This window comes from Tursiops truncatus, chromosome 3, assembly GCF_011762595.2.
Source record: "Tursiops truncatus isolate mTurTru1 chromosome 3, mTurTru1.mat.Y, whole genome shotgun sequence".
Taxonomy (NCBI): Eukaryota; Metazoa; Chordata; class Mammalia; order Artiodactyla; family Delphinidae; genus Tursiops; species Tursiops truncatus.
Genome location: NC_047036.1, coordinates 52,991,365 through 53,017,448, shown reverse-complemented (window position 1 = coordinate 53,017,448; position 26,084 = coordinate 52,991,365). Strand labels below are relative to the sequence as shown.

Sequence of the window (26,084 nt, the reverse complement as noted above, 5' to 3'; positions counted from 1 at the left end):
TATTTAGGCACGTTCTCCAAGAATAATGATCCAGTGTTCTCCTGGCAACTAAAAAAGTACAGACCAAAATGGAGAGCAATAAAATGTTCATGGTTCACGAAGTTTTGGTTCCTAGACGCAAAGACTGAAATTTCCCAAAATTGAGTCAAAAGAATGAATTCTTACAACAGTCACCACATACGTTTCTAATCCTCCAAGTTGAGATTTGCATGAATTTATCTTAAATATTAGACTTATTGTTTTAAAAGGACATTGCCCCATCCACTAAACTCAGCATAAAACAGACGCCAAATCCAAATATTTCCAGATCAGCCCTTACACAGTACTAGTTGATAGTAACTGTACCTTAGTAGAATATTAAAGGCAATTAACTTCATTCTGCAACTTGCTGATGCAAAAAACTATGATTTATGCAAATATATTATCAGCCTTAAAAATAAAAGGTGGAAACATACTATAAAGAAATCAAGTCAATGTTCACAAATTTGCTATTTTAATATAAGAGCATTACATGAATCAGTGCAGTAAGGTCTAGATCTAATAGAAAGTTTAGCTGATGCAAAGTCTTCATCAATTCAGAGGCAAAAGTATATCATTTACTCTGCATAAAATTCATAGTATAAAGATCATAGAATTCCAGATCATGTAGATAAGCACTAATTCTTTAGTCAGATCATTTTAAACTATCTGCAGACCAAATAATGTTTTTGCTTGATTACATAATAGAATTTTTAAATTTAAGATTCTCCCAGGAATAACCTGCTGTATATAAATAAATAAAGTAAAATTAAAAAAAAAAAAAAGATTATCCCAGGAATAAATATGCATTTTGGCTTATAATGCCCATAAGGAACCCTGGAAACTTTCTTCAACTTATCTTGAAATCATTAATATTTAACATTTATAAATAAATGCAAAGCTTTGTGTTTTCTTAATTCAGTTGATTATCATTAATCTTCTGATTGCCATTGAAAATCTAACAAGTCAGAGAATAATGACATTACAAACTGTATCCCAGAATACAAATGAATCAATAAAGAAATTATTCTACTTACAGACTTCCTCTTCTGGGGAGACTCAGCTCCTTCTGCAAAAGAAAAAACGAAACATGTATATGAGATGCTACATTAACCTTAGACTACTAGGACACCAAACAGGTAACATAAAATGTATCATCCTTACTATGCTTGATTTGGCATTTTCTATACTGAAAAGATTTTAGTGTAATTATTTTATGCTGGATCCCTTCTGACATTGTTCCCTTTATACACTGTATTTGACGTACAAACCCTGTTTACCTAAATTCCAGAGCAGAAAAGACATCAATCCTCCCAAAGCAGTGACAGTCAAATACTGAGTTGAGCTACGTGACCCTATAATTGAGGGTAAGGGAAATCTGAGCAACCAAAGAACTTATCCAAAAAGGAAACAGAAGGAGGAGGAGAAATTTTGCAGAATTATAATTAAGTGAAAGGTGAAATGAAAAGGGTAGTGAAATCAGACTATTTGCCTCCAACAGAAATAAACTCATGCAAAACATTATGTCTACCAAAGATTATAATTTAAAAAAGAAATAGAGCAAAAGTTTTCCTTCTGGTATTATTTCTCAAAACAAATGTGACTTATGATTAAGGATATTTAAAAGTAGGTTAACGAACTTCTAAAAAGGTAACCAGACAGCAACAACAATTAATATAGTGCTTTATAGTTTCAAAGGATGCTCTCACACTTATCTCAAATTAAGATCATTATCTGCCTTTCTAGAGAGAGTCTATGGGAAAATAAAACAAAATAACCCAGCAAACAAACAAACAAAAAGGGATACAGAAATACCTCCACCCACTAATGGAGCTTTCAGAAGCCCGGGCACTCGAGAATGATTACTTGATGACAATAATTAAAGAACAGGAAGTAATGAGTCGCCTGGCTATTTTAACTCAAAATTTGAAAGCCTTGACTAAATTTGGGCTTTCCTTCCCATAATTATCTTTTTTTTTTTGCCTGCCAGGAGCTCAAGCATCATTTTTTGAAAGGTGCTTCCCCTTCAGCTTCAAACTCACCTTTCCTGTTCCCTATTTTTATTGGATCCTGAAATGTTTGTCATGGCCTGTGGCCTCACATCTTACTTCTAAACCATGCAATTTGCTCCATCACAGCTTACAAAAAATGGACTTAAGAGCAGCAGCCCAGAGGAGGATCCTGCCTTAAATAGAACTTATCCAAAGTTATTACTTTACTCACTTATTAACTGGAAAATATATTTTGATACAGAGTTATAATAATCAGATCACTGTTTAATTGCAAGAAAAAAAAAAAACAATTTTAGGGACAGAGTATTTTCTTCCTTCTCCCAATAGCTAGCCATTTTCTTTTCACGGACTGCAGGGTTCAGTGGTGAAATGCTTTTGTTTTGTTTTGTTTCGAGTTTTTCTTTAATCCTTCATTAGCCCCAAGAAATTATAGCGTTTGCTGAAGTTGGCTCCCTGATTCTGAAACATAAATATACCTTTATTTACTAAAGCCTCTAATGAGAAGTGTAAAGTCTTTGACCAAGACAGTTTTCCTTGGGAACTGAAATGTAAATAGAACACCAATGAGTAATTGTCTCTACGTGTGTCTTGGGTTATGACAAGCACTGAGAAGTCTGTTTGTATTCAGGTTAAAAAAAGAAAAAAAGAGAAAAGGAGAACTGCCTAGAAGTAATCATTCACCAGAGGGTTTCTTTTAAAAAGAAATTACTGATCTGAAAAGGAATACATATATATAGCTGAATCACTGTGCTGTACACCTAAAACTAACACACCATTATAAATCAAATAAACGTCAATAAAAAAAAAGAAATTACTGAGACCCACTACATAGCAAAAGGCCTAGAGCTTAATTAAATAAGTAAATACTGCTGTTTAGTAAGTTCATCTGACAGCAGTATTAAAAGAAAAGGAGGCGTACCTGAGGTGCTATCATTAAAAACAGAAAAAAATAAGTCAGATGTTGTTTCAGTTCTGTACGCAAACAGATCACTCAGAAGATATAACAGGAGAAGGGCCAAATAAATGATCCCCAAATAGTTCAATCAATCATATTCCACCAAATGACCCGACTGTAAGCTGGCTATGAGAAGAAACTGCTGAAACGGCAAGATAAGGGATGAAAACCGACTCTGTTTTTAATCAGAAAGCCCTTCCAACAGGTCTAGAATTATGAGTTCTAAACAAGAAAAAAGGTCACAGTGGGTAACCCCGCACTGCTGCTCCCCGGGACGGCGGCCGAGGTTCCAGGACATTTAATAGGCCACTGTCAATGACCTGCAGGGTCTGTGCTAACCAGGCTGAGGAGCTAATCCACCTGACGGCTTGAATGTCAGGCTTGGAACTGGAAACTCAATTTGCTAGCAAATTGGAATCAGATGCGATGGTAATAAAGTGAGAGAAATGAATGTGCTGTGGCCAAGACCTTGTGAACAGTGGCTGCAAAAGCCTGCAAATCCCAAGAGGGCTAAGCGATTGCAGACAGAGCCAGGAGGGGCTGCTGTCCTGCTGTGTGGGGAGGGACCATGCACTGATCAAACTGCACGGGCTGGATGCAAATGAGCAATATCAAGGCACTTACTGCCCCAATCCTAGTGGTACTGTGCGTGTGTGTCCTTATTCTCTTAATGTCAGGATAAGGTCACTAAACCATACTTACATAATTAGATACGACATGTGGTATTGGTTCCGGTCATAAACCAAAGCTTGTGCTTAGTATATTTGGAACATGTGTAAAAAATTAGCATCAGATTAAGAATAGAGAAGGGAAGGGGGCAGAGAGAAAAAAGGGCAAGAAGTGTCCATCTGAACTAAAATCTATGTGATTATTAATCATCACAGGTTAAAGAAATGCATGAGTGTATTTAAGAATATTAAAATTTTAAAATTATTTTCATTGATATTGATTTTTCAGTGACATCTAATATTTTTTAGAATTGCTGTGTATCATTACTTGCTTGAAAAAATGATCTCCTTTGCCCCCTTTCTAAAAATGTTGACTAGCAAATACGTGCATTTGAAAATAAAGACAAAGTTAATCGAAGAACTCTGTTTACCTTCTTGTGATCTCTTGATAAGACTGAGAACACACAGATTCCTCAAATACTGAAAGAGAATTTCTGTGAGTCTGGGAAGAAAAGAAAGCATAACAAATGATCCTGCCCCTTTCCTCGGCCAGCCTTGGCCTCAAAAGGAGAAGAAAACTTGTCTCGTTCATAAAGGCAGTTGAGAAACAGCTGCAACGTTTAATATGTACAAGCAATTTCCACAATGGCAATTTAAAAAATATATACTATTTAATACGTATTTAATAGTTATACATACACAAATAAAACAACATGGCAACACATGCCACATGTATTTAAGAAATCTTTGAACTATTCTTTTTAACTGATGGGCCACGTTATGATTTAAAAGAGAAAGGAGATCTTATATCATATTACAAATATTATATTACAAATAAAATATCCCCTCCTTCAAGAGGTGGGGCTTAATTCTCTTCCTCTGGAGAGTGGGCTGGACTTAGTGACTCCCTTCCAAAGACAGAGGAGGGAAAAGGAAAAGTAGCAACTTTTAAGTGGAGAAACCTGACAGACACCGTCTGAACCAACCAACATTAATGTTACCAACAATAATCATAGATACCATGTGCCCCTGATACGATGTCATGAGAACAGACTTCACCACTGTGGCATTCTCCCTAAAAATCCTTAACTCCAGTCTCATCCTGGAAAAAGTACCGGGGAAAACCAAACTGAGGATCATTCTACAGAACATTCTACAGAACAACTGTCAGGGTTGTGAAAAACAAGGAACAACTGAGAAACTGTCACAGGTCGGAGAAGACTCAGGAGAACGATGACGAAATGCAATGTAGGATCATAGACTGGATTCTGAACCATAAACAGGACAGTAGTGGAAAACCTGGTGATATCCAAATAAAGTGTTTAGTTAATAGTAATGTACTAATGTCAATTTCATAATTTTGACAAATGTATTAAGGTTACATTAAGATGTTAACATTAGGGGAAATTGGTGGAAGGGTATGCAGAGATTCAACTGTCTTCAACTTTTCTATAAATCTAAAATGATTTCAATTTTTTTTTTAAAGTTCTCTAAAAAGAAAGAGAGAGCTAAGGAGAAAGAAAGACACGTGTGTGTGTGTGTGTGTGTGTGTGTGTGTGTGTGTGTGTGCGCGCGCGTAGGCTAGGGCATGGAATGTATGAATAAATATCGAAATAGTCTATGCTTATTTTAAGGCCATATTTAACTCAGTATTTTAGAAGTTTATAGAAATAATCTAAGTGAGAGAAGCTTGTGACTAGGACCATCAGTGAAGATGTTGAGAAGCAGTCAGGTTTGAGATATGTTTTTACAGAATATACAAAAGAACTGGATGTGGAAGATGGAAGAGAAAGCCAGAAAGAGTAAAAGTTCTTGGCCTGTGCAGGGGGAGTTTGAGGGAAGAACGGTCCTATCTGGATACATCACATCCAAGATGTCTGTAAGAAATCCAAAGAAAAATTTCCAAGCAGGTGGTTGGACAAACGAACCTGGGTTCAGGAGAGAGGTCGGGGCTGAAAATAGACTTTGAACTCATTATTGTATAAGATGGTACATAAAACCATGTGCTGGAAGTGACAGGAGAAGAGAGAACAGAAAAAGAAGTGGCACATATACCTATATGTATATATACAGGACCACTTAAAATCTACAAGCGGGGAGAATTCTGCTACACATTACGCCCTGTTAAATGATGTGCTGAACTATGCAGACCCTGGGTTCTTCAAACAACACAAACTGAATGAGGCTAGCAAGTAAAAATACTACTGGGTAGACACCAGCTCTCACACAGGTGACGGGATTGTTGCACAGACAAGGTCAGAAAATGGGTGGGAACTAGGAAATTAACCCCCAGAGAACATGACCACAGCTGGGGAATGGCCCGTTAGGACACCTCTGCTGCTCAAGGCTCAACTGGGGCTCAGCCTCCAGGAAGGACCTCTCCACTGTCCCAGCACCTTCCCCTCAGCACTCTGGCAGGTCCCCACTCCCCGCGAGTGTCCCATTACTGCCAGGTGTCAGCCAGCGTGATCACGCCTGAGTTTCTGCAAAGAGCTGAGATGCGGGAAGCAGTGTATCAGGCACCGTTAGGGACACGTAAGGAGGAAATAAAATAAGACAGATTTAAAAGCTACTTGGGGAAACACACACAGCAAAAGAGATATCACCAGGTGCAGGATTATGCAGTATAATTTGAATGAATAAATGTTAACAGGGGAGAGAAAATAAAAGGGGATGAGATAATTCAGCTCAAGCAGTGGTTCTGAATGCAGTCCGGCTACACATCAGTGTCACCCAGGGAGCTTTTACAAATACCGATGTCTGAACACCACCCTGGAGATGGAGAGGGAGTTGTGTGTATGCGTTGTTTCGTGGCGGCTGGTACTTTTAAGTACCCTTAAGGCCTATTAGTTTGCCTTTGGATTTTTTTCTTTATGGAATACTACTTTTCTAGCTGTCATCAGAGTAGTGAAGTTTTAGGGTTTTTTGTTATTTCCTTTCCAAGTGGGAAGCACTGTAGGGCAAGGAAGGGTACCCCAAATGGAACTCTCCCTACCTGATGGGGTGTAAATTTAGCTAGGGGTATAGGCTCAGCAAGGGATTGGCTCTTTTAAAGGGATGTTTTTGGCCCCATTTTTCTGGCCTCCATTTCTGAGTTACTTGTGAAGGCAGAAGCAGAGGACAGGAAGGTTCACACCACAGAACCAGATCTTACAGAACCAGGCTTGGTTCTGAAACACAGCTGCACACAAAAGGGGCTTATGTTCAAACCTCTTGAAAAATCCAGTGAATTGCCCATACAGTACATAGCTCTATGCATAAAAATCTGTAGAATGAAGCTGGAGAAGCAGTAGGTAGACCTCTACAGAGATGCTTGGACAAACTGTTCATCCTGTAAAATACCACTCAGTGGGAATGTGAGGTGGGTGGAGAACCCTAAAGGACCCCTCCTTTCTTGCAGGTTTTATTTCATGCTGTTTCTGTGTCTATAACCACAGTGCACTTTAACATATTTACCTGTGGTAGTAAAGTTCAACAAAATAAACCGTGAAAGGTACACACACAAGATCCCTGCTGCGTTTTCATGTAAATTTTACTCTATCGCAACCGCATACTCACTTTCTCTGAAAAAACAGAAGTAGTTACCGCCTTCCTTTCTCTCTGGGTTGGCTTTTTCTGCCGTGAATTCAAATCAACGGCCATCGTCCCCAAGACTAGGCATTCGTCTCACGGGCCCTTTCCATACACAGAGTTTCTCAGTCACAATATGGGTGTCTGGCTCTTTGAGTTTTATAAAATCCTATCCGAAATGGAGTCTATGAATTTCTTAACAAACTCACCTGGCTGTCTGGCAGGACACGCCAGCCTTCCCATGGAAAGCCCAGAGATGAGCAGTTGCCCAGGATCGCAAAGCCAGGAGACGGTGGAAGCAAAATGTGAACCTACGACACCCAGCCCCAATTTTCCCCCTACACTCCAATGTGAAAGTGCTGGAGAGCAGGCCAGAGTGGTGTCGTGCACGACAGGGAGGGGAGTCTGAATGAGGACATGAGCACAGAGGGTTGGCTTTAATTTAAGAAAAAAAAAAAGGAGGGCAGCTTTTCCTCTAAAGAGGGAGAAAAGTACAAGTAAAAACAGGTACCTTTTAAAGAAGAACAAAGGAAAACTGAAGCAATTTACTTGGAGTTCCGTAATTTCAGAAACCGAGAAGACAAAATCTTCTGCCAAAGGTGAAAACAAGGGGCACACGTGGGGACTAAAGCAAGCAAAATGGGGTTCTTTTATCCAATTGCACACTTTTTAGTAAAGGCTGCTGAGGCAAAGTGCTATGCCAGGCACTGGGCATAAAGGACTTGGCTTGCTTTTTCTATAGTGTGGAAAGGCCTGGAATAGCGGTTTTTTTCAATAGTACCAAGGGAGGGGGCAATCAGTTTTCTTTAAGGAGAGTCAGGATTGTTTCTTGCCCAGTGATATTCCCCATTATTCATGATAACAAAATCTGGTGGAACTGAGCTATTCTCAACCTCCAGGCTTAGCTCCGGTTAAATTAAGCTAATGACAAAGTTCATTGTCTGAGCCAAAGTAATTGGTTCAGAGATGGCATCTGATTCAATCTGGGAAAACAAGATGCAAAACAATGTTTGCTCTAGGCTCCTGGGAAAGAATGCCTTCCTTTTTCCAAGAGAGTTAACAGGAAAGGAGGATCATTAAACCCAAGAAGCTAATGACAGCCGCAGGGTAGAAGGTGACAGAAAAGAAAGACAGGTAGAAACTGGGTCTTGGGTGATGTCTTTGAAACAATGGATCTAGTCTTGCTTATACCTGGATTTCTCAGTTACGTGAGTCAATCGAGTCCCTTTATTGTTTAAACCAGTTTAACCTGTGGTTTCTGTTCCTTACAATTCAAATATTCCCAAGTGATGCAATACTTAAGCCTGGTCTTTCTTCCACGGCCACTGGGAGTTGGCTAGGCAGCCTCAGGAGTGGGTGAGGAAAGGGGCATTCCAGAAGAGGGAACGGATGCTGCAAAGTACGGCGGAGTGAAACAGTACACAGCTCTTAGTAAACTTGGAATGGCCGGAAATGAGGGTAGAAAGAAAAAACCAACAGGACATGAGAACAGAGGCAGGGACAAGGCAAATCACAGAAGGGTTTTGGAAGAGTCTGTCTTTATCCTATAGTCAATGGGGAGCTCACGGAACATTTTAAGTAGGAGAATAAGATGGTCAAACTTAACACGTCAAAAAGGATCACTCTGGTATCAGGGTGTCAAATGGCTTATGGAAGACACACGGGAAATTAACTCAGAGGCTTATTCAATTGCCCAGGAAGCATAGCCCAGTGCCAGGACTAAGAAAGAGGTAGTGGGGAAAGAGGGGAGGGGCAAATTCAAGAGAGAAGCGTGTGTGTATAGGATCTACCGGAGTTGAAAAGAAATGCTTAGCTCTTGGGAAGGTTTAGAACATTAGGAGCTAAGGGCAGGGCTCCATCCAGAGATTAGGGAAGAGGGCCATCCAAAAGTTAAATAATGGAAATCTGAATGTGGATAAGGGGATGGCAAAACCATTTAATTTAGACCAGAGAGTCCCAGATGGCAGGGAATGTGGGATAGATTTGCAAAGTAAGATAAGAGCAAAGGTGGGCATCGCAGGTCTTTCTTGCATGAAAGTTAACTATCATTCATCACAAACCCCTCCTCCACTTTAAAATTTTTACACAATTGGTGGGAATTGTTTACTAAGCCCATCGGCCTTCACCCATCTAGTAACAGTCCCTAATGTTTACTGCATGGTGAGGTACATTATCTTAATTTTCACTATTCTTTCCGTTTGACAGAACTGAGGCACAGACCAGTTAAGTAGCAACACAAGGTCACAGAGCTGGCAAATGGCTGAGCTTGTCTTTGAATCTGCAGCAGCCTGAGTGCAGAGCAGTTTAATTATTTTTCATCACCAAGTAAGATTTGGTGTATCTGTACCACAGACTCCCCTCATGCAGGCTATCAAGTTGCATTCACAGCTGATAACACACTGGCAATTACTCTCAGAAAGGAATGTTACAACACAGCTTTGCAGCTCTTTCTAAGCAAATTTCCCACTTAAATTATTTTTATAGACTCTGGTTTTATTTGAAGCAAAGCCTTGCAAACACATTACTTTTAACACAGACCTTTTTAAGTAGAAAAAGCATAACAAGTCAAATCATCAGTTAACTCCAAGTTAACTCCAAGTCAGTTAACTCCAAGTCAGTTGAGCAAATGAAACAAGCTTCCTTTCCAGCCAATTACTAGGGGTTTTGATGCTTCCTAACTACATCCTTGACATCAAAAAATCAAGCTTGGGAAACACACACACACACACACACACACACACACACACACACACACACACACACACACACACACACACACACACACACACACACACACACACACACACACACACACACACACACACACACACCTCCTGCCTTCCAATTCAGTATTATATAAGGGAAGTCTGCCTCCTAAGTCTCCATGTTTCTCTGCAGGGTTTGCTGAGTAAAACTAGTATTTAATGTTAATAACATCTCCAGTTTATTGAGTGCTTACTATATACTAAATGAGGTGCATTTATTTCCTCAAGATTAGGAGCTTCCAGCCCACAGTCATACGGTATTTTATATCTTCATTTTCTTCTTAAAGAACAAAATACTGTCTCTTTCAAGCAAAAGTGTGTCACTTTTGATCAAATGAGAGGAGCCACAGTCCTTTGCAACAAAGGAAGCAAAACAAGAAAATGTATATTAGATCAGCCAAACTTTATGCTAAACAAAAATACTTATTTAAGCCCATTGTATACTTCAGAGTGATGAAATGAATAGGATCTAGAGTCAGATATACCTATAATCTAACGTAAGTCAACGCTGGAAAATGTCCTTGAAAAATCTCTTTAACTTCTCTAAGACTTAGTCTTCTAAGTTATAAAATGAGGATATTACAATCGATGCCATAAGGTGTTGAGAAGACGACTGAGAACGCACATCCTGCATGCAGCACAGCTCCTGAACACACCAGCACCCTAGATGTCAGCCATTACTATTGAAGTGTGATACTCGCATCAGATGTGCCACCTGGGGCACAAGTGAAGAGCTCTAATCAAGAGAGGAATGGGTAAAATCAAAGAGCAAGTGCTCAGGATGCCTACCTTGTCCTCTCTGAATGCAGAACCGGGCACAGTTCTGTCGAGCAATTGGAAGATTCCAAGCAAATCAGGCTTCAGTGAAATCACACACCCTGTTACTAATCAGCAGAAAAAATTCCTTTAGCAGAAGGAGATCAAACACAAATGCTGGATATTTAAAATTTTAATTGCCCTTAAGACTGTACGTTTAGAGGTCCTTCAGGACTATAAAATTAAGGTCACCGTGGACAAGTTTTGTGATTCTCTTTTTTCCCTTAGAAGAGACTTATGAAGGCTCTTGATAAATACGCGTATCAGCCCTGCCACTTAACTATGTTTCTTTTTACTTGGGAAAGCCTGTGACCTATGGCGAGCTTAGATAAAAAGGCAACACCGCACAGCTGTGCCCTGCAAGGCTTCACAATTTTTTCAGGTCTTCCATCCATTACCAGCAAATTACAGTAAATTCAAAATATTGATCTGCACACTCCTATATGGGAAGAAAGTTACTATGGACTTTTATTGCTTACTGTTGGGTACAATTCCCTGGAATCAATAAAAGCTACAATGTTCATAAGCTTCTAAAAGGATAGTTAATATAGTGGATATGAGACACCTCTTAGGATCACTATAAATCTATAGGATTCTTCAACAGAACAGTGGCAAACATCTTCACTGCTCAAAAGCCTTATTTGATTTTAGAATCTTCTCATTACCCAGGAAAACGCCCTGGGAAAGAAATGAATATCAATGACTGGCAAAACTAGAAAAGACCCTGCTTAACAGATTTTCTGTTTTACCTGTTGGTTCCCCTGCATTTCCACACCAACGTTACTGTCCAATCCAGAGTCAGTCATTAAGAGTTGTGATTGTTTTTTTTAAGAGTATCGTAGCACAGATTGAAGATGAGTTTTCTTGACCGAGGTTTCCAGGGTCCATCAAAGGAGACTGCTGGCCCATAAACAATATTTCAACCACCCCTAATTTAAAGAATCAATATCCTTTTATAAACCAATTTTTAAAAATCAGATAATAATTCAAAGGTTCTATTAAAGTTACAGACAACCTTAATACAAAAAGAAAAAGGCTTTTTATAGAACCAAGAAACAGAACTGGGTGAGACTATTTGACCAGTGATAGTGAATTCATTCAGCTGATGAATCATTTTTATTTACTAAATACACTCTATAGTTTATCTAGCAGTCACTATTCTGAAAGCCCATTTTAGTGTAGAAATTTACAGGCAAATCAGCTCAAGGGAGCTCCTGAAGTGCTATATGAAGCTGATACCCACAAGTCTGCTTTCTTCTGAAACCACTCTTCTCCATCTAAATGCAAAAGACGATGTTTAAAATGTACATATAAAATGTATGAGGGTGATGGAAGATTAATGACACACATATTCAAATAATCAATAATGTGTCTTAAGCCTTTAATGGTACTGAAATTTATTGTAAAGAGGTCACAGAATAAAATAAACAATTGCCTTACAAAGGATATATTTTACTTAGTAAGTAATAGGTCTTATTTGTTAAAGGGTACGAATTGGACTTTTTTGGAAGTTATTTTCTCCAATGTGCTATTTCAAATAGCACCAGCTGAAAGTACACTGGAATTGGGAACCCTGAGATTGAAGAACACAGAGTAAGGTAGGATCCCCTATTTCTTGCTTCACACCTTCCCCCCATCACCCATGAAAACTGGTGCTGCTGGGCTGCTCCTGTGATGCAATAAATCTAGTGGGTGCCAGGCCCTGTGCTACTCATTTTCTCCTACAGGGTTTCATTTAAGTCTTACCCCTACCCTGCAATTATAGGAAGGGTGACCGCCATTTTTTTCTGATGGGGAAATTGAACCTTGGAAAAGTTACATTGTGATTTGCCCAAGGTCAGTGGTCTCACATTAAGGATAGTATAGCAAAGACAAAGTAGCCTTGATGACCCTTTCCCATACTGCACCAGCCCTGGACACTCAACCGAAAAACATTTTTATGTGAGAAATAATAAGTCCTTATTTACTTAAGCTGCTGTTAGTTGCGTTTGCAGTTATTTGCAGCTAAATACATTCCTGATACTCTCCAAAAATAGTAGTGAACTTTGCAAGCTCCAAAGTCAGCTTTGGAGCAGTGTGTCCAAAGGTACACCTGGCATTAAGACAACCCTGACACCATCAGCTCTGAGCATTAGGAGGGCTGGTGCTTGTTACCCAGAGAAAAAGATCAAATGTTCCTTAAATTAAGATTAGATTGTATGAGAAACAAAATCCTTGGAAACACTGATTACAGATCTGTCAATGTGGTTCCTTTTTCCAAAATCAATTGGGAGGGCCGCGCAGTGTGTGTTAATGACTTTGAAGTTAACCAAAGAGACTCCAAACTTAATGGTATCACATTTGTGACAGTTAATTAGCAGAAAATATTAAAGTACAGTGGAGTTTTTGCCTTTTTTTTTTTAAGCATCAAAAGCAATAAAAGTCTTTGGGGTTTTAATTGCTTCTTCCCTAAGACTGAATTCTATTCTCATTGCAAAGACAGAATCCTCTCTCTCAAAGTCAAAATGACCCCTTGTGTGATGTTTTTGGACCAGAAGGACTAAAACAAGAGTGGACATTTAGACTGAAGACCCAGGAAAGTTTTTCATAAGGTGGCCTCTTATTTTTACTAACTGAAAAATTAAGTATTTTCCGAGCAGGAAGCTCTCCCCCTTATCATATGTGAACGCTGCCATTTTAATTCAGAGGTCAGTTTAGGTGATTTCCACTATGGTTTCTATTATACTAATTAGGTTCTTCCTTTTAAAAATAAAAGGCATACTAGACCTTATTGTACTGACATGATTGCTGTATTATAGAGAAGCTATGTGTTACTGGGTTACACTATCACCTTGGAAACCTGAAATTCATAGTCAAGTCTGGATGTACTGTCTATAGAAGCAAAAAAAAACCCAACAGTCTAAACTGACTATACTATAACATAGTACGAACAAAGGGGGGAAATCAACTCTCAAACACTGAAGAATACAAAATTACAGGCAGCCTAAACTATCTTTCAAAGTCACACAATTTAGACAAGCTGATGAATTGGCACTAATGCTTTTAAATGGTCCTATCACTTTAAATGCTAGTTAAAAAAAAGAAAAGAGAAAGTAAACTAAATTACACTGAATAGAATTATGTATCAATTAGGAAAAAAGTAGCTAAGTAAAATAGACTGTTAAAGAACTACATGTCTCTTTTTTTATTGAGATATAATTGACACAGCATTGTATGAGTTTAAGGTGTACAACGTACTGATTTGATACATTTGTATTGCAATATAATTGCCACTGTAGTGTCAGCTAACACCTCTATCATGTCACATAATTATCATTTCTTCTAGTGATGAGAAAAAATTAAGATCTAATCTCTTGGCAAGCTTAATGTTTATAATACAGTTTGTGGTCTATAATCACTGTACTGTGTGTTAGCTCTCCAGGACTTATTTATGTGTTAGTTGCAAGTATGTCTCCTTAAACAACATCTCTCCCATTCCCCCAGCCCCAGCCCCTGGTAACCACCATTACTCTCATTTTTCTAGTTCAGTTATTTTAGATTCCACATGTAAGAGATTATATGTGTCTTTTAAAGATAGAACCTAAATATAAAAACCCTAAGTGCTAAATGCTGTACGCTAATTGAATTAAGTTGCTAACCCACGTGTCCTTAGGCTCACCAGGAGGAAAGTGCTGAGACGGCAGAGCCGTAAGAAGGCAGCCAGGCAGGGAGGCTCAGGAACCTGGCTTAGGACGATGGCCTTGGGCAAATGACTTACCCTCGTGTGGCTTCCTTCCCTCACTGGAGACGATCAATCATAAGAGTTCATAGTGTCATTGTGAGGATTAAATGAAAGGATACGTATAAAGTACCTAGAAAAGTGACTGGCACACATCGAGCATGCTGATATTACGTTATTATTCTATCTTAAATATTCATTCACTAATCTGACTTTGCAACCCTAAGGTTTTGCAATTCAAAAGTGTAAAGTGTTCATCTACACAATAGGTAGTTATGCTGATATATCGTCTGTGCACCAAAGCACAGATGAAAACTAGTAATACATTTAAATATTCTACTTGAATGAAAGCTTAGAGAATCTATCCTTGAATTTCTTATTGATACTCTCAGGTGCTTTCCAAACGAATTCTGCTGCGTTGAAACTAAGCCAAAATAGATTACCTGGGCCATTGTAACTGCCCTTTGTCAAGCACAAAGTCCATCTCAATGAAAAACAAACTTCTTGGGCTTCCCTGGTGGCGCAGTGGTTAAAAATCTGCCTGCCAATGCAGGGGACACGGGTTCAAGCCCTGGTCCGGGAAGATCCCACATGCCGTGGAGCAACTAGGCCCGTGAGCCACAACTACTGAGCCTGCGCGTCTGGACCCTGTGCTCCACAACAAGAGAGGCCGCGATAGTGAGAGGCCCGCGCACCGCGATGAAGAGTGGCCCCCGCTTGCCGCAACTAGAGAAAGCCCCCCCACAGAAACGAAGACCCAACACAGCCAAAAATAAATAAATAAATAAATTTAAAAAAAGGAAAAACTTCTTAAAAAGCCAGATTCCATTTTTACCCCCACATATGCTAAACAAGTTGGCATATGTTCCAAGCATTCCATAGTATATCTTTTAAGCAGACCCTTTTTATCTTGTGTAGCTTTCATTAAATTATAGGAGAAAAAGTATTTCTCACTAGGACAGGAATAATGCTAGATCTATCATCTACTCTGTTTTCATTCTATATTTCTCTCACTCTACCTTTCATCAATAAATAAGTGTTGCTTTAACTAAAAAGTGTGGAAAATTCTGATTGAATTTTCCACTTCAGAGTACACAAAATCATTCCATCTAACATGCTGTGTTAGAAAATCTATGCCCTATTCCGACCTCCTGTTGCAGCCTATTTCAAGTATTGGTGATGCACCATATCACACTGCATGGCTGGTGAAGGAGAGTAAACATATTGACTGAGAAACGTTTTGAAAAAAACCTCTATTCCACCTAGATCCTGGCTACTGTCAAAAACCACAAACATGTTTGCATTCTGTCTGTGCAAGAGCATGACAGAGTTCTCACAGAAATTCCCACAATAAGCGACACCAGCTACTTGCCTAATTCTCCATCTAAGCAGGACCATGCAAGGCGGGGGCTGGGGTAGGGGGAGCAAGAGTCAGCCCAAATAATATACTCAAGAGGTGTAGGAGAGAAGATGTTATTAACGGTGCCCTTCCTTTCACCTATTTGCAAGGTTAAAACAAAATTTAGTGGAAGAGATTACCATCGCAGTGAGAAGGCACAACTCGGCCAGCAGGCAAGGAACACATGGAAGGAAAGGTAATATATTGATTGACCTTTCCTTCCAATTGCAGTCTAGGCAGCTTGCTGTCTTTTTTCATTGGGGGGGATGTGACAGCTGACCTAGCCTATTTTCCTGGACTAGCAAACTGGGACAGTCCTTGGAGAAGAGAGGCTGAGGCCAGTACACACCTACAGTGGCAGAGCACAACATTAGCTCTGTCCTAAGTAGCAGGCCCTAAGTATAATGCTGTAATCTTCTGGATTAGAGCTCTTCCTCCCTCCAAAAATGCTAGTTTCCTTACCAGAAAAGAGTGGGGAAGACGTTTCCCAGGTGTAGAGAGTGGCAGCTGATATGAATTATTCATATTCCTTGAAATAAAGAGCAACAGGTCCATTTAGCTCAACATCTTCCCAAAGAACTTTGCTAATGGGTATTGACAAGAAAAACTTAAAAGTTCCTTTGTAAAAGTTCTGTATTCAAATAAGTTTGAGAAACACCTAATACAGCTCAGAGAATTTACTTACTGCAAGACTTCCCCAAGAATTTTTAAATTATTGGCATTTTATTTAACAAGATCAAGGGCCATGGTCTGCAGTGTTCCCCAAATTAATGGAACCATGGAACACTTTGGGAAAACATCACTGAGGCACATACACAGAACAAGCTTTGAGAAATGTAAGTTTAACTGAGCCTTTACTTTAGTACAATGATAGGATGACCATAAGAAAAGCAGAAACCAAATCACTGCCATGGGATACACCAGTGACTGCATTTAGTAACTGATTTTCACAGTCTGGTATTGCACTCTGATGAAAAGAGGTAGGTGCTCTACACTGTAATTCAATCAAGTGTCCCCTAGTACACCTTGAAAGACTGTACAACAATTCCAAGAGAAGACTGAAAACAACAGCTACATAACAAATCCCTCGTGCACAACAGTGATCAAATTGCTAAAGAAATAAACCCAAGGCATAAAATCACATGACTACCATGCCACAGGTCTACAGTTCATGTGAAGGATACATCCAGGAAATAAGGACTATTATCACAGTCATGTGTGTCTAACAGTGACGGAATAACACAACTAAGCCCCTATTTATGAATGGTTAGGCTTTTCTTTGTTCCCTTTTCCCTATTGGCAAATTCCCTGATCTCCTTGGACAAATCTGCTATTTCTGAGACTTCTACTTCCATTCAGGAAGTAGACAATCACAAGAGACCATTACTCTCAATTACATATGTGAAGATGTGAAGAAAAGCTAGAAATGAAAAGTATGTTATCACTTTGTCTGGTTCCTCTCTTACCCGTCCATGGCAGATTCCTCCTCCTCCTGACATTCCACCATGACAGCCATGGGCCTTTTCCTTCAAGAGTTTATCACTCTGGAGTTCCCTTTTTAGGTTTACTTATGCCCTTAGCTTTTTAAATTATTTTTTAAAGTATGATTTTGTAGCTTACACACCTTGTTTTGATTGTGAAGATAACAACAATGGTCTCTTGTCATTGTCCACATTCTAAGTGGAAGAGGAAGCCTGAGAAATAGGAGATGTTGCTTTTTCATGTGTTTATAATTCTGAGTAGGTGCCAAACATTTTGAATGAAAGAACAGTAGAAATTGAGGTAAATAATATTTAGCCCCAGGAAAAGGTGTGTCTCTTCTATGCCACACCACTTGAGTCAGGGTGATGAGTCATTCTGCTCACTACCTGAACTGTGCAGATACTGTTGAAATCCATGGTCAAGAAAAGAAACCGGCAATACAAACAGATGTGGAGATAGCCAAGATCTTGATGTTATCAGACAAAGACTCAAAAATAACTATGCAAAAGGATACAGTGGCAAAGATGTGCGACAGCATGAATGAAGACATGGCAAATTTCACTAGAGAGATAGAAACTATAATAATAATAAAGAACAAGAGGCAAAGCTGAACTGAAAGATACCAGAGTGAAATGGATTTACCAGCTGACTGAGCAAAGCTAAACAAGGGATAAATAAAGTTTAAGTCGAAATGATAGAAATTACCCAAAATGAATCACCAAGAGAATAAAGCATAAAGCAAAAACAAAAGAGTGTCTAAGATCTGTGGGACAATATCCAACTGCCTAACATAGGTACAAATGGAGCCCCAGAAGGAGAGGAGAGAAAATGAAGTAGAAGATAAATGATGGCCAAAGACTTTCCAAAAAAGTTGATGAAAGGCATCAATCCACATATCCGAGAGGCTCAGTGAATTCCAAGTAGAATAAATACAAAGAAAATCATACTTGGGCACATCTTAGTCAAATCTCTTTTTCAGGCAAGAAGCAGATAAATATGTGTGAGATAGTGGAAAGGGAGAACTTATCAAAAAAAATTAACCTGAAAAAATGTTAAAACAGGCAATGGTGTTATCAAGATAATCAAGCCAGTTACAAAAAGATACCATGGTCTCCAAGCATTGGCCAGCAAGTGTGTTTGAGGTGCTCAGGCTGCTCTTCTCAGTACTGTCAGCAAAGAAACTCCTTCCAAAACCCTGTCAGAATCCATAGAACACCCCCAGGCAAAATAAGCATTGCCTAGCTAAATGTTTAAATTGCTTTTTTAGAGTAGCTGGTTATGTTTTGATATGTTTTTCTTTTTGCCTAGGGGTAGAGGGGTATAAGGGGCAAACAGGATACAGAAGTCCTCGAAGGCGAAGAAACAATTTCAGTAATTCTTCATAAAGCTAGAGCTAAATTGGATAACCTGTACTTAACCCAACTGATGATCTTTTCACCTCTAAATTAAAAAGATTTCCTACACCCTTCCTCGAATAAATCGCTAATCTCATCTTGGCCACTTGCCTGTTACACAAGTCTTTGGTAAGCACTACTCTGATGACTCTGAGAAAAGTCAACAAATGTAATTCACCAGTTTTTTAAAGCCCTTGAAAAAAAGAATCCACCTAAGGACAAGAGAGGTTGGGCTGTAACAATTCACCTATGCCTACTTAACCTTTGCCAGCTGAAACAAAAAAAAAAGAGAGAGAAAGAAAACTGCTACAAAAATCTGTGTTAGGAGAGAGAAACGGGCCAAATTAAATAGTTCTTTCCCCTCAATATTTTCAGTCACAACATTTAAATGGCCTTAAAATAGAAATTCCAGCAGCTAAAATATTAAAAGCCAATGATTATGGTTTTTACACTTGTTCTTTACCTCTATTTTGAAGCCCAATCCCATTCTTTTCTTAAAAACAAAAATTTACTGGATAATGAATTAGGATGTTGGCAAATAGTATCAGGAAAGAAATGCAACTGTGAAAACAAAAATAGAAATTTAAAACATTCTGAAAACTGCTACAAGGGTAACACAGGGGTCTGCTGGGGTGGTGGTAATGCTCTGTGTTTTAAATCTTGGTGTTGTTACCTGGGTATAGTCAGTGTGTGAAAGTTCACTGATATCTGCATTTTTTGGATATGTGTTACTCTTACAGAAAAAAAATCACTCAGATCTTTGGGATAATATCAAACTTAAAATATCTGTACTTTTCTGTATATATGTTATACCTCAATAACAAGATTTTTTTCAAAAGGCAGCAGGCTATACTCACCTTCAAGCTTAAGCACTAAATCCCGTAAATGCCTGGCCACAAAATGGCCAAATCGTTCAGTATGAGTTACCGGAACTGAATTCCAAAGGCATGTTTTAGCCCTGTAATTTTGACTGCTTCAATACTGTGTTTACATGACACATTATACACAGAATCACGGAAAATAAATAAGTGGAATCCACTTTCTGTAGAATTACTTGTATGTATCTGAGTAGAGAGATGTTAGGCTGAAAAAATTGGGGTGCCCTTTGCCCACTTTTCAACTGCATTGTTAGGGCTCTAGAATTCTGTTAAAGTCAACAGAGAAATACATCCTTGTAAACTGGGAGGGACACACAAAGGAACGGTAAGGAGAATGAATGCTTTTCAGATAGTTTTGCAGCATTACGTAGGACCCTAGTGCTGTGGAGTCAGGTGGCAGGAGAGTGGGATATAGGTCAAAGGAGGTCTCTGGCACAGGAGGCAGAAGAACATCGTCACGGGTACTGTGGTTGCCTTCCTTTTGAACCCTGAGAAATGCCGCTCAGTACAGGGTGTCGCCCGGGAAAGGGCGGAGCCCCTCCTAGATGGTGGTGCAAAGGGCATGGTGTGGTGGCTAAGCGCAGGGACTAACTGGGCTTCACCGTGTACTAGCTCTGGACCTCCTGCAAGTGATTTAACTTCTCTGTGCTGTCTGCCAAAGGCAGTGAACTGTGCACAGGTGTGCCAGGTAGACAGATCATGTTGTTAGCGTAGCCCCAAAATGCAACCTCAGACTCAGCCTGAACCTGAAGGGAACGGATCGTTTGGAATATGGGAAAACATTACCCTTCGAGTGTGATGTACAATGTCATAGCTTTGCCCTGTAAGCTGACAAGTGCAGTCCATAGGAGTTTAGATTGAACATCAAAGACATGGAGTTAAACAATGACCAGAGGAGAGGTGAGAATTCATTTCCCTGTCCATTCAAGGTCTTCCTGATGATCCACACTATGTAGGTGTTCATCTATTTATGTCTAAGGCCTGCAGCTCTATCTGTTTTATCCTTTGATAAGGTGAGTTTGCCTTGAACTCATTGAGAGACTTTCTGCTTTCCTTCACGAGTGGTCTGTGCCCTCCACTACTGGTAACGGAAGGAACTAACTGTGGTAAAAATCGAGAAAAGGTAGAGCGTTTTTTCCCACACCTCAGAAACACCCAAAACCTGTAGCAATGTTTAGAATCTTTGACTTCTCTATTGTTTTCACTTTTAAAGGCTTATGTTTTTCATGATGTCGCTTCCCAGCAATCCTAACATCATGCCCAGTAAAAGTGACAGAAGTTCTGGTTTTTCAGGTTTACCCACTGTGTTCTGTTCCTGAATCTGGGTGCTGGTCACACAGGATTGTCCAGTTTGTGGAAATTCATCAAGCTGTACGCTTGTGAATGTATGTTGTATTTTAATAAAAAGTTTTATACACATGCGTACACACACAAGTACACGCAATTTTTTAAAAAATTGGCAGCCTCCACAAAAAGGAAGTAGTTGCAACTGCCAGGCATGGTCCAAGGGCACCACGGGTGGAAAGGCTCTGGTCCTCCTTCACCACTTCAGCTATGTCCATCCCAGGCAGCCAGGCAGGATAGTCAAGAACAGGGATCCCAAGAGCCAGACTGACTGGGCTCGAATCCCAGCTCTCTTTTTACTCTATCCGTGCGATCCCGTGCACGCTTCAGTGGCCTCACCTGCCAAACGGCCATCAACAGTACCACCCTCCTGAGGATGCTGTGAGGAGTAAAGTTGTTAGTCCTGTGTGTACAGAACCTAGAACCAGGCGGACATGTGTCAGAGCTGCATGAGTGTCAGCTGCTCCATGATTTGTAGGAGCACTGCTTCCATTCCTAGAGACTTCTTGAAGTCTCCCGTATACCATATTTCTTGGCCTATCTACCTACTTTCATGTGGGGAGATTCAAGTGTACAGGAGTGGGTAGGGTTAATCATACTCCTTAGACAGAGAATATTATTCCCACCCATCCGTTTATTTACTTGCATACCTAACTTTCGACACCCCTTCCCTGTCTCCAGCCCACCTTTCTAATGTGCCTGATGGATATTCATCTACTTGTACGAGCGCCCGGAAAATGCAAGTTGTATGATGTACATGTATTTTTAATCGACATTACAAGCACGGTAGTAAAGAACTGAATTTGTTTAAGCTTTGTTTTTCCACACAGTAATATGTTTTAGGCTCCAGCCACATTGCTGCTTGTCCCTTCAAGGCTGCTGCTTCTAACTGCTAGATGTTATGTGACGTACCCCGTTTTTCCAATCACTCTCTAAACTGTCTACACCCACAACATCCCCAAACTTTCTGGGGTAACAAGAATGCTACAAGAAGCATCTGTGTCCTCCAACAGAGGCCAGTTCTTTTGGATCGGGATTGCTGGTTCGTAGGGCAGACTGTGTCTAGTTTAACTAAGAACTGTCATTTTACTCCCCAAAACAGCCCGATCACTCTACGGAATGTCTGCACCAGACCATTTCATTATAAGAACAATCTTAACAAGGTCGTTCCCCCACTGTATGGATGAGGAAACAAGAGACTTTCCCTCGGCCACACAACTAATACACAGAACATGAGAACAGTCTGTGTGATGGCAAAGCCCGCCTGCATCCCACCAGGGACAGCTATACAGGAGCATCCCCTTCCATGTCACCTATTCCCTCCATTCGGGTCTGGCCCATCACATTACCTTGTGCATTCTCCTATGTTCACGCCCATATTCAAGGTTTAAAAAGCCCTTTCTGGGCTTCCCTGGTGGCGCAGTGGTTGGAAGTCCACCTGCCGATGCAGGGGACACGGGTTCGTGCCCCGGTCCGGGAGGATCCCACATGCCGCGGAGCTGCTGGGCCCGTGAGCCATGGCCCCTGAGCCTGCGCGTCCGGGGCCTGCGCTCCGCAGCGGGAGGGGCCGCAGCGGTGGGAGGCCCGCGTACCGCAAAGAAAAAAAAAAAAAGCCTTTTCTGGGACTTCCCTGGTGGCCCAGTGGGTGCCACTCTGAGCTCCCGATACAGGGGGTCCGAGTTCAATCCCTGGTCGGAGAACTAGATCCCGCATGCATGCCGCAACTAAGAGTTTGCATGCTGCAACTAAGAAGTCTGCATGCCACAACTAAGACCCGGCGCGGCCAAAATGAATAAATAATAAATAAATTTTTTTTAAGCTTTTTTCTTCCTTCAGGGCCCTGATGAAAACCCACCGGCTCCAGGAAGCCTTTTCTGACTGTGGCTCACAGATGTCTTTTGGTTCAAAATCAACGCCCCTCTGACATTGTTTACCAAACAATTGATGACTGTCTCTGCATTATTTCTTTGCCAATTACATTACATTCTGAAGGTAAGAACTAAATCCTACAAGTTATATTCCTCCATGCCTACCACACAGCTGAGTATATGACAGACATTCAAAAATAAGTATAACTGTACAGACTTTTAACAATGCAGACATTCTACCTCAAGGATCATCTGGTCCTAAGCCCTTATCTTACAAGACGGAAAAAAAAAATCCTCAAAAAGTTAGATAATGATTACCTGATAACCATAATAAGAGTAATCATAATTTAAAGGATAGCTATAGTTTTTCTGGCACTCATTAAGTGCCTATCTATGTGGTAAAAACTTTTCATACATTCTCTCATTTACTCCTCAAAACAATCTCATGAGGTGGATGTTATTTTGTTCTCAGATGAAGAAACTGAGGCTTTCTCAGGGTGATTAAGTAACTGCCCCAAAGTCACAGCTATTAAGTTGCAGATATAAGATTCACACCTACTTTAGCTGGGACCAAAGGCAATTTATAGATGGCTGATGTACAAACAAAGAAACAAAAGCTATAAGCTGCCTCAAAAATTTCTGTCATCAATGTATCACCCCTTAAAGCCTTTGTAAAAAAAAGTTTACGCAGTACAATATTTTATATGACTAAAATATTCCCAGAATAATTACGGCAACCAATCTTCCCAGCCCCTTCCCCGTCTTTCTACCTCCTTAAATATAGTAACAAGTATTACATCCTCCAAAAGAGAAGAAATTATTCTTTAACACTTGAAATTCCTGGGACTAGGAGGGTGTTAATTACCATCCAGAAACGCAAAGCATAATAAGGCTCAGAAATGTAGATATTTTAAAGCCTGTCCCCTTAGAACTTGAAAAGTCAACCTATTTTCTTTTGCTATTATAGAGAGAAACACGATTCCATGATTTCCATGGCTTTTATTCTACATCATCTTTGCAACTCTGAACTCTGGTCAAGGCAGCCTCTTGCCCCCTCTGAACAGTGGGTTTCTAAGGTCTCAGAGACATTTACTCTTCAGAGAGATAAAAATGAAAAAAGGATCAATCCTAAAAGGTTTATAGTAGTGAGAAAAGAAGACCATCTGCTCTGAGATAGCTCTGGGCTGATTTTCCCAGCAGGGGAGCCCAGGTTTTACAAACCTTATTCTCATTAGAAAAAGGTAGAGAAATCGCTGAGAATTAGTATAAACGATTTTCAAGCCCTACGGCATACTGAAACAATGTATCTTAGAATTATATGCAGGGTTTTGGTTAGCTGGAATACCTGTCCATTGGGAGAGTTTGGTTTGTTTTTTAAGAGGATAGAATGTTACAGCACTTTCTGGTTCTGAAAGGTATTAGATGCTATGCCCACCGCTACTTACTGTCACATGCTCAAAATTTCAATACAGTCTCTATGAACCTATTTATTCTGGATCAGCAAAGCTTCCAAGGAAAAATGACAGTTCATCTAGAATAAATCTTCATTATTCTTTTGTGCTGAAATGCCAGGAGGTTTGAAAACTAATCCTCTGTACACTCTCGTGTTATCTTCTGTCCACCTCCTGTCTCCCCAGATCCTGTCCCCGACGCTCCCATATCAAATTGATTTTTATTTAACAGAAGCCTTTACCAGCTCCACAAATAACTGCTCTGTGGTCTTTGAACTATTATTCCTATTGCCCGTTTTCTTCATTCTTTGTTCATTTAATGTGTTACATTATTCATACTGGGGGATAGACAGGTGAGCATATTCTCCAAACAAAAGACATTTTAGAAATTCCCAGTGGACAAGTCTAGCCAATCAGAGGTACATTACTTACCTTTGATTTCTCTCTAACTCTTTAACTCTTATTCAAATAAAACAGATTTAAAAGCTTGTTTTCCTATGCTCAAAGCACTTTCGAAGGCTTTCGAAGACTAAGATTAAAAAAATTCAGGCTAAAAAAAAAAAGCCAACTCCTTGAGCAGAAAATGAGCACCGTATTTCTGGTCCATATTTTCCCCCATAGCTTTAAAGTAAGTAATTCTGTTTTAAAAATTAACATCCGTTGAAGACACTGATAGAAGACCACCCAAAAATAATGCCTTGCAAGTCAAGAGAAAGGATGCCGTTTGTAGAGGGATTTTAGGATTGAGAAATGCTATTCAAAAATCTCAGACTAAACGGTGAAGTATCTAGTTATAAATAGCCTTGATGGGAAAGAAACATAATTCCATAATTTGACTAAGGGAACATTTAATAAACTCTCATTTAATAGAAGAGAAAACCTTGAGCAATGGGGGCTCAGTGATAAGTGGCTGCCCACGGCCATAGAGCTGGTTTATGACAAAGCCCAACGTACAACCCAGTCAAGGATATTCTTCCCGCCCCTCTGTATTGCTAATGGGAAACTGAGTATCTCTATTTGATCACACTTCTTTCCAGATTACAATGCCGACTCAACAAAATCAGTGTTCTCAAAAGATGTGGCAGCCGGTTTACTGTAAATTGTTACTGACCCAGGGTTTTTTTTTTTTACTACAACTCAGATTATTGAGTTGAAGAAAATACAGTGCAGATTCTAAGCACCAATGTACTTACAACAAAAGGTCACTGGCTACACTGATGCATATTTCCATTTGCTATTTGTTGTCCAAGTAACCTATCCACACAAGAAATGTAGTTTCCCCCATCAGTTCCTAATATTAGGGAAAAAATTTAGGCCTTTCTCGAATTCCTAGTCCTGCAGTATTTGGGGGAGGAAAGGATTTGACCTTTAAAGCCTATCTGTTAACACTGGCTGAACCTATTCACACAGCACATTAAGGCACCAGACGTTTTCTTTAGAGCAGTTTAATGAGTTCCTCTAAGAGTGTGTCTAGAAAAAGAAGCCATGATTCTCACTCAAGACAAAATGGAACCACAAAAAGACTCAACAGAAGAAACGCAGCTCATTTACAGTGTAATATACAACTCTTTGCATGCGTGAGGCACAGGACTTCTGAGAATGCCAAGCAGAATGAAATGAACCCAGGAAAAAAGAAAGAGGAGGAACAAAAGCACACGCTGAGTTGAGTCCTTAAACCAGAGGTACATGCTGGGTATAACAGTGGATTAACCACTCTATAAGCGGTTAAGCACATTAACAGTGTGC

At 39.8% G+C, this 26,084-nt stretch overlaps 1 protein-coding gene across 3 annotated transcripts in view; it reads right to left on the bottom strand.

Moving 5' to 3' along the window:
* Window positions 1–26,084, bottom strand: part of MAST4 (microtubule associated serine/threonine kinase family member 4) — a 568,618-nt gene that overhangs the window by 262,600 nt on the left and 279,934 nt on the right. For all 3 annotated transcript variants that reach the window (XM_073802173.1, XM_073802174.1, XM_073802175.1), the window contains exon 4: window positions 1,056–1,087. In XM_073802173.1, coding sequence (XP_073658274.1) covers window positions 1,056–1,087 — 32 coding nt within the window. The remainder of the gene's footprint in view (window positions 1–1,055; window positions 1,088–26,084) is intronic.